At 39.1% G+C, this 9,422-nt stretch overlaps 2 protein-coding genes across 2 annotated transcripts in view; one reads left to right on the top strand and one right to left on the bottom strand.

The window, feature by feature from the left end:
- LOC105179853 (probable glucuronosyltransferase Os03g0107900) overlaps window positions 1–1,035 on the bottom strand; it is a 5,248-nt gene extending 4,213 nt beyond the window's left edge. The window contains exon 1 of the mRNA XM_011103491.2: window positions 661–1,035. Within this exon, the coding sequence (XP_011101793.1) occupies window positions 661–1,035 (375 nt within the window). The remainder of the gene's footprint in view (window positions 1–660) is intronic.
- LOC105179849 (putative transcription elongation factor SPT5 homolog 1) overlaps window positions 1,955–9,422 on the top strand; it is a gene marked incomplete in the record, with an annotated part of 8,140 nt that continues 672 nt past the window's right edge. Inside the window, 22 exon segments of the mRNA XM_011103488.2 lie at window positions 1,955–2,452; window positions 3,717–3,949; window positions 4,066–4,212; window positions 4,332–4,490; window positions 4,587–4,670; window positions 4,922–4,992; window positions 5,075–5,432; window positions 5,537–5,692; window positions 5,772–5,869; window positions 5,944–5,992; window positions 6,069–6,221; window positions 6,335–6,478; window positions 6,571–6,664; window positions 6,905–7,075; window positions 7,160–7,208; window positions 7,324–7,418; window positions 7,496–7,574; window positions 7,904–7,958; window positions 8,031–8,148; window positions 8,234–8,377; window positions 8,486–8,586; window positions 8,995–9,420. Coding sequence (XP_011101790.1) covers window positions 2,137–2,452; window positions 3,717–3,949; window positions 4,066–4,212; window positions 4,332–4,490; window positions 4,587–4,670; window positions 4,922–4,992; window positions 5,075–5,432; window positions 5,537–5,692; window positions 5,772–5,869; window positions 5,944–5,992; window positions 6,069–6,221; window positions 6,335–6,478; window positions 6,571–6,664; window positions 6,905–7,075; window positions 7,160–7,208; window positions 7,324–7,418; window positions 7,496–7,574; window positions 7,904–7,958; window positions 8,031–8,148; window positions 8,234–8,377; window positions 8,486–8,586; window positions 8,995–9,240 — 3,120 coding nt within the window.

Below are 9,422 nucleotides of genomic sequence, written 5' to 3'. Positions count from 1 at the left end.
TTTATCATGTGAGGAAGCAGGGACATTTGGATAGACTCACTCATCCTTTCCAACAACTTGATTCTGAGAAAGCCATTAATTTTTTCGAACTCTTTCTATTTATATTACCATACTTGTAAGAAGCTGTTTAGCCATTAATTTCTTCGAACTCTTTCTATTTCTATTCCATACTTATAAGAAGCTGTTTTCATCTATGCAAAAGCCCCGACTGACTAACATCCCATGCTGGCTATGTCATTGTTCTAAATTAATCATCACCAATCACCAATCACCTTCATTTCTTGTTTCTTTCCATGCTCGTTACCATAATCACAAATTAAAACAAGGGAGCATCTTTAATAGCTCTGCTTCACAGATGACAAGGGTACATACAGCAGTTCATTATTGTTGTCTTTTAGTACCAGCAATTTTGCTCAATTCAGCATTCTATATAGGGATTTGAAAAAAGAATAAAAAATTTCCAATCTTTCTAAGCAATTTATGGTGACAGTCAAACAATAGCATGAGTCCCCTTGATTTACAACATATACAATGGTAACAACAATGTCATTGCATTACACGCATCCTCTTAGTAAATTCGCAACAAACAAGCATGTAAAAATAAAAGATACTACATCACTTTCCCACAAAAAAGCCCCAACTCAAGTAGATGAAAATTACCTGAGTGCCCCACTGGCCTTTAACGCAAGCCTCCGCGGAAATCTTCCCGTCGCGTCCGTACATTAGCAGCTTCAAACCCTCAATCTCGTTCTCGTCGTACACGTAGATCTTCAAGGTCAGGTGGGTCCCATACCCTGGGGAGCCCCCGAACCGCACGACGCCGTCCGGTGCGGTGTACTGATTTCCATCGGAAAAAGAATTGAGGTAGGGTGAGGAGCAGGGACCCAGGGAGTGGTCGAAGAGCCTGGTGAGAAAGAAAGTCGCGACAACCAACGCGAAGGCGGCGATCTGGTGAGTTCGGGTGCAGACGCTGTGGTGGTGGGCGTGCGGAGAGAAGAATCTGGTGCTTTTGTTGTTGGAGTTTAGGCTCGCCATTGATGAGACAGTGGAGAGTGGAGCTCTGTCAAGTGAAGTAAAGATTCTGTGGCGGGGAAGCACACAACGACGTCGTATTCTCCAGCAGCCTGATCTAAGGGAAAGTTGGCAAAGTTACATTGTAAATACGGACAATTACAAGTGAGGTTAAACATAATTACACATCGACCCCATATAATTTGACAAATCATATTTAATAATTTTTTATATTTATTTTTGTTTTATAAATAAATTTTTATTAGTGAAAATCTATTAAATTTATTTGCATTAATAAATTTTTTTATTTAATTTATTGTTAACTTATTACAAGTAGAATAAATTATTTTTTTAACTAAATTATATTTATATATTCTCACTTTTATAATGATAAACTAATAAAAAAAATTATTCAACTTATAATAATATATTATATATATAAAAAAAGGTCCTTCATACTCATAAACGACAGTTAATAACACCATCATACTATTTTTTTGTGATGCTAAAAAAGCCATTCAATTAATAAGACAATTAATTTTTTTTAAATTTTACATTAATTGATATTTATTTATTTTTTCAATGTAATAATTGGTTTATATATTTTCTTTTTATATAATATATTTTAAAAAGTGAAATATTATTTATTATAGGTACGTAAAAACTATGTCACAATGGCTAATTTAGTAATTGTAGGTAAATATAAATTTGATTTATTTATTTTAATTATTGACAAATTTCTTTGTAATAAATTTGTTGAATATAGGGCCAATTGTTGTTTGAGAAAACCCACAGAATACTGAGCCGGAAACATATATGAAAAAGCCGTATGGAATGGCCCAAATATAGTTTAGAAATCCCACAAAAATATTGGGCCCAAGCCCACATTTTGATACTGCACCGCCACGTCTTCTTCAGCTATCTAAAGAAAATCTCGATCTCTTTTCCCCTCTCTTTTACCCCTTGTCGCTCAGCACCCTCGCAAGCTAGGGCTTTCTCGCACACACACACTGGCACAGAAAACGTTTCCACCTCTCTCGCCAGAACTGCTCTCGCAGGCGAATTCAGTCCGAACTTCAGCTTGTCACACATAGGTCGCGGAGAAGTTTAATTTGTCAATCGGCGATGCCGCGGCGGAGAGACGACTACGAGGACGACGACGTTGAGCAGGACGAAGAGGAGGAGTACGACGCCGTTGATGAGGAGGATGAGGAAGCGGATGATTATGACGACGGCGGGAAGACCAAACGCAAGAGGACTAGATCGGATTTTATAGATGATTATGCGGAGGAGGACGACGAGGAAGAGGAGGACGATGATGAGGAGTATGGAGGAGGTGGCCGCGGGGGGAAACGGCATAGGAAGGCCGCTTCGGAGTTTTTTGATGAGGAGGCGGCGGTGGATAGCGACGAGGAAGAGGAGGAAGAGGAAGGGGAAGATGGTTAGGTTTCTTTCCTTCATTTCTTGTGTCTGGAATTTATTGTTTTATTCATGCTCTTATTTAGAATTCCTGTTTACTTTGGAAAATGATGAAGTTTATGTGATTTATTGAGGGTAGAATTTTGAATGAATTCGTCTAACAATTCATACGAACTGGAAACTGGAGAAGAAAAGGTATGACATTGCCTCAAGAAGACGAGTGAACTTGTCGTAGTATGGGTTTTTGTGGCTTCTGCTTATGTTGATTTCGCAGTAAACTGCTAGATGGATATTTTTCTTCACAACATTATAGAAATTTTAAGGAGATTTATGTTGAGTTTTCATACTTGAAGTTTCATTTGGTTCAGTGTCTTCTTTATATCTTGGTATGAGGGTTTGAAATTTTTGTCAGAACTTTGGTTTTGGATATTGTTTGGTGGAATATGGACACAAGTTCAGTGATTCATGAATGAGTTTGTGGTATAACTGTTTTAAGTACTGCAACACGGAGGAAGGAAATTAGTAAGTTGGTAGCATCCTCGACTATGATAGTGATATTTGAATGTTGATGTAAATCTTGGCATATAGAGTTTTTCTTTGCAATGAAGCATTAGAATAAATTCAAATGAAGCACTTCTATATTTTCGGGTTTAGTAAGTTGTTGATAGTCAGAGTAGATGTTTTCATTTATTGGTTTTCTATGAATCAAGACTTCAATTACAGAGGGACTATCTGTAGAATACATTATTTCTTCTATGCTGGATGGATTATATTCTTTTTACATTGAGTATCATCTTCAAATTGCAAGGATCGGTAGCTTAAGGTTCTCATTGTTTTGATACGCCTGAACCAGTGCTTCCGAACTTTTTATGCTAAGTTGAGTGAATTGATAGTGAAATAACAAAATCAGTGTACATACCAATACCTAATATGGGTAAAAGATTAGAGATCGAAAGAAATAACTCTCGTGGTCCAGAATCAACAAAAATAAGAGTTTGGAGCATTAAATATCCTGTTGAGCGACGGCCCTTCCACTCGGCACCGTCGGATAACTAAGGCCCGCTTTCATCCCAAAAAATCGGTTCGGAAGTATTATCCACATATATCCTATTCAAATGGACTTCATGGGTTTTAGGACTTGTCATATTTCCTGCTAGAAAAATGAGGTAACTGTAAATGCTTCATTTGAGTTCCTAACATTCTGCATTGGCTGATTGGTTGATCTTACTGGTTCACATCTGCTATTATCACCTGTTGTTCTGATGGCCTGGGATCTGGATATACAGATTTCATTGACACTGGGGCTGATATACCTGATGAGGACGATCGGCGAATTCATCATCGTCCATTGCTTCCGCGTGAGGATGAGCAAGAGGATGTAGAAGAAATGGAGAGGAGGATTCAGGAGAGATATGCAAAGAGCCTTAATGTGGAGTATGATGAGGAGGCAACAGATGTTGAACAGCAGGCTCTACTGCCGTCTGTTAGGGATCCAAAATTATGGATGGTCAAATGTGCGGTATGATGTTAAGACACTTAAACTATTTGAATCAAGTGGAGAAGAGTTGTCAGCAGTACTGGTTTCTTTTACTCTTCATCCTCCGATGTATTTGAGCCTCTTGTTGTGCAATACAGATTGGTCGTGAAAGGGAGGTGGCTGTCTGCCTTATGCAGAAGTTCATTGACAGAGGACCTGAATTGCAAATTAGATCTGCAATTGCACTTGATCACCTCAAAAACTATATCTATATAGAGGCTGACAAAGAAGCCCATGTGAGGGAGGTATGCATAAGTTGATTCGTTTTCCTTTTTGGTTTTCATGAGGATGTGACTTTACAGTATTCAAATAATTGGTTGACTGGGAGATACATGTGAAATTCTAACATTTGGTTTTCCTACAGGCTGTTAAGGGCATGCGCAATATATATCCAACTAAAATAATGCTTGTCCCTATCAAGGAGATGACAGACGTTCTGTCAGTTGAAAGCAAAGCAATTGATATTTCTAGGGATACCTGGGTTAGAATGAAAATAGGTACATATAAAGGGGATCTTGCTAAGGTGTGCATTACTACTGGATTTCTTCTTTCCTTTTCCCCTCTTCTTTTGTGTTTTTAGCATTTAACATGTAAATCTTTTCTATTCTTTAATTTCAAGGTTGTGGATGTTGACAATGTACGGCAGAGAGCAACAGTGAAATTAATTCCAAGGATTGACTTGCAAGCACTGGCTAATAAGTTGGTTTGTATCTGTAACTTCTTGTTAAGAACTTCTTCAATTGTTTCCCTTTATTCTATTCTTTGATGTAATTCCCTGATTGTTGGCAAATTGTCTAAGAGAAGATTTATCTTCACCTACTCTATATTCATTACCTTGATTGTCATTTATTTAATCTTCAATAGACAATTGCATATGATACCAATTATCTCTCCAGTAATCATGCATAAGTTTCATATAGATTTTTGGTAATGAGCTATGTGGCATTGTTTCAGGAAGGGAGGGAAGTTCAGAAGAAAAAGGCATTCACCCCTCCTGCCAGATTTATGAATATTGATGAAGCTAGGTAAGTGCTATGTTCTTTTTCTTGTCTTGTCAAATTTATATGTAACAGCTGTTCTAATTTTGTTTCCTTTTGATTAATCCAGAGAGCTGCATATTCGTGTAGAGCGCAGAAGAGATCCAGCTACAGGTGATTATTATGAAAAGATTGAAGGGATGATGTTCAAGGATGGTTTCTTGTACAAAAATGTATCACTGAAGTCACTCAGCACCCAGAATGTGCAACCAACCTTTGATGAACTCGAGAAATTTAGGCAACCTGGTGAAACCGGGGATGGTGACATGTCAAGTTTGTCTACGCTCTTTGCAAACAGAAAGAAAGGTCATTTCATGAAGGGTGATAGGGTGATAGTTGTTAAGGGAGATCTTCGAAACTTGAAAGGATGGGTGGAAAAGGTTGAGGAAGATACAGTGCATATAAAACCAAATGAAAAAGGCCTTCCTGTGAGTAAAATGGAGTAGTTCTTTGAAGGGATATCTCAAATTTTATGTTGGATAGAGATGCTGTTGATCATGAAACACTAAACATTTCACCTGCTATTTTTCAGAAAACACTTGCTATCAGTGACAAAGAGCTTTGCAAGTACTTTGAACCAGGAAATCATGTGAAGGTTGTATCTGGTGCTACAGAAGGTGCAACTGGTATGGTTGTTTCAGTTGAAGGTCATGTGGTGAATATAGTTTCAGACACAACGAAGGAACTTGTATGTTAAGCCCCCTTGTAGCTTATAAAGTACACTTTTGCCTGAGCAGATGTTGATTTGCTACTATTTGGTTGTATAGCTTCGTGTCTTTGCAGACAATGTTGTGGAAAGCTCTGAAGTAACATCCGGTGTCACACGGATTGGTGACTATGAGCTTCATGACCTTGTGCTACTCGAGTGAGTTTTTCTTTGCTCGGACTTGTTTTTCCAATTTTCCCTTTCTGAGTCTTACATAACTCTTTCATGTGCAGTGATAATAGTTTTGGTGTGATTATACGTGTGGAGAGTGAAGCTTTTCAGGTAAGCAGCATAAATTTAAAGTCGCCGATCGCAATTATTGGCTAATCATTCTGAAATTGTGTGATGGTGAATATAGGTCCTGAAGGGTGTTCCAGAGAGACCTGATGTTGCGCTTGTGAGGTTAAGAGAGATCAAATACAAAATTGATAAGAAGATTTTTGCCAAAGATCGATACAAGAACACATTATCCGCGAAAGATGTTGTAAAAATCCTTGAGGGTCCGTGTAGGGTGCGGTTCTCTAACTTATTGTTTATCTTCTGGAATTTGAATCCATTGTAATTTCTGAGGGGAAAAAATGATCACCTTGATTTGTTAACGCTGCTACCATTTTTCCATGTCAGGGAAAGCAAGGTCCTGTTGAACATATCTATAAAGGAATTCTGTTTATTTATGATCGGCATCACCTTGAGCATGCTGGTTTCATTTGCGTCAAATCTGAGTCTTGCATGATGGTTGGTGGATCACGTGCAAATGGTGATAGGAATGTATGGATCGAACTTTTGTATCCTCTATTCTCCTTGATCTAGTCTTTTGCAGTATTTGCTTGGTTGTATGCTTTAAATTGCTTTTGCTGTAGGGTAATGCATTGACGTCAAGATTCGCCCATCTCAGAACTCCACCGCGTGTTCCCCAGTCTCCCATGAGATCAGCTAGAGGTGGTTCAATGAATTGTAAGTCACTTTTGTTAAAGAGTTTTTACTCCTGGCTTTGTCTAGGTGTCTGTACCCAGGCCCTGGGGTGGTGGCAGTGCAAGGTGGACCAGTCACTTCAATGGTGATGTGGTTGTCTTGATGTCTTTTGTTGTCATAGTTTGCACTGCAGATGTGCACTTACTTGGTTACTTGATTGTTATATCCCAATCGTGTGTAGCTCTGCAAGTTTAGATGATTTTGTTAACTTCAATTGGACAGTTGGAGGAAGACATGGAGGAAGGTCGGGAGGTGGAAGGGGTCATGATTCTTTAATTGGGGCTTCCGTCAAAATTCGTCTGGGCCATTATAAGGGATGCAAAGGCCGTGTTGTTGATGTCAAAGGTTCGATGGTCCGGGTTGAATTAGAGTCGCAAATGAAGGTTGTCGCAGGCAAGGTTTCTGCTCTCTGGCTAAGTAATTCTCTGATTTTGTTCGTTGTCTTCTCAGTACTTGGGTTACAACCTTTTTGTGCAGTTGATCGCAGTTATATCTCAGACAACGTCAATGTATCTACGCCATTCAGGTCGTCATATATTTTGTTTGTTTGTCTGTTTATTTTATTTTTATTTTTATTTTTTGATTTTTCCCCTTTTGAGTTAATTGAATTTTAAGCTTTCTGGCTTGCTGTACGTCACCAGGGAAACATCCAGATATGGTATGGGAAGTGAGACGCCTATGCATCCTTCTCGAACTCCACTTCATCCATATATGACTCCTATGAGAGATTCTGGAGGTATGCTATTGTGGATACTTGATGATTTGTCCCACAGCACAATTGTGGTATATGGTCTGAGTGTTAATTGTTTGCAGTAACCCCTGCTCTTGATGGTATGAGGACGCCTATGCGTGACCGAGCATGGAATCCTTACACGCCAATGAGTCCACCAAGGTATTTCTTCAGCTAAGTTGCAAACACACTGAAGATTATTTGTGAAGTTGATTGTATAGAAATAATAAAGACTAGGAGTCAGGCTCGTTATTCTTCTAAGTTGCTGCATCCGAATAAACTAGTCTATACATGTATGAGTCGCCTGGGAGTATGTCCAACTCCTGATAAAAGCTTTTGTTCTAATTTGTGGGTTCTTTGAACTGGAAGAGGATATGCCAGCTTCCGTTGACATATGTTTGATGTCATTCTTGCTCCATTGTGACCTTTTTGTGATGATAGAATTGCATGTGCCATTGGTTTGATGTTAATAGAACTTAATGAATTGACAGGGACAATTGGGAAGATGGGAACCCTGGTTCTTGGGGAACTAGTCCGCAGTATCAGGTGTGTTTCTCAAGTTAGGTCAAGCTGCTACCTTTTGATTTTACAGTGTTGATAAGTCTCATTATTTTTCAGCCATCAAGTCCTCGTTCACGAGCGTATGAAGCGCCGACACCTGGTTCTGGTTGGACAAGTACTCCTAGTGGCAATTACAATGATGCCGGCACACCAAGAGATAGCGGTTCTGCCTATGGTGATTGCCTATTGCTCTCATTGTGTTACAGTCATGGAATATTCTGAATGTTGGTTTTTAACGTAACCTATATCGACTTTTTCAGCAAATGCTCCGAGTCCGTACTTGCCTTCTACGCCTGGTGGGCAGCCGCCTATGACCCCAAGTTCCGCATATTTGCCTGGTACACCTGGTGGGCAACCAATGACACCTGGAAGTGGTGGTTTGGATATGATGTCTCCTGTAGTAGGTCTGTCAGTTTGGACATTTTACTTGGTCTTAGTTTTAATTATGCTTACAGACAAACCAACATGCGATGATGTAACACAGCACTCACTGAAATATTGCTTTGTTGCAGGTTCAGACAATGAAGGCCCTTGGTTCTTGCCTGATATTTTGGTCAATGTTCGTAGGTCTGGTGAAGACAGTTCTTTGGGAGTTATAAGAGAAGTGCTTCCGGTATCTTTTCCTTTAATCTTTATGAGCAGCTCTTATTACATCATACCATTAGATAGCATAAATAGTAGTTTTCTGGAATGATCAAGAAAGGTCATTCTGGTGTGTTTATCATCGAGTAATTCCGTGGCTTGGTATATTAATTTTACATCAGGTAAATGGGCTGGGACTAAATTTGCATTCAGTAAATATATCAATATGGTAATCTAGATCCATTATTTACAAGCAAAGCAATCTTTGGCAGCTGGGTTATATTTGAACTGGCTGCCTTTGGGAATTGATTTAATATCCTTGTATAACGGATACAGTTGGTTTTATAATGTTTTCAATGTGATATCTACTGCTAGACTTGCAGACCAAGTGTACAATAACCAATTCAGGACTGATGGTATCCATCTTATTGTCTTTTAGGACGGCTCATGTAAGGTAGCTCTTGGATCAAGTGGAAACGGAGAAATGGTCACTGCCCTTCCCAGTGAAATTGAGATAGTGGCTCCTAGGAAAGCAGAGAAGATTAAGATCATGGGTGGTGCGCACCGTGGGGCCACTGGGAAACTTATTGGTATTGATGGAACTGATGGCATTGTGAAAGTCGATGATACACTGGATGTTAAAATCTTAGACATGGTTATATTGGCAAAACTAGTTCAAACGTGACAACGACCTGTAATTACCTCGGAGCAAGCTTTTGTAGAGAGCAATGTAATATTGTTTCTCTCACAAGTTTTTGGAGTGGTTGTGAAGTATTGGGTAAATCAAAGACCCCCCTTACGCACGCAACAGACTCAGTCAAGACTGGTAATACAAGTGTAAGGAGCAATGATTTCCACTGTTCTGCT

This window comes from Sesamum indicum, linkage group LG2 (assembly GCF_000512975.1).
Source record: "Sesamum indicum cultivar Zhongzhi No. 13 linkage group LG2, S_indicum_v1.0, whole genome shotgun sequence".
In the NCBI taxonomy this organism is placed as follows: domain Eukaryota; kingdom Viridiplantae; phylum Streptophyta; class Magnoliopsida; order Lamiales; family Pedaliaceae; genus Sesamum; species Sesamum indicum.
This window is presented reverse-complemented; position numbering and strand designations above follow the sequence as displayed.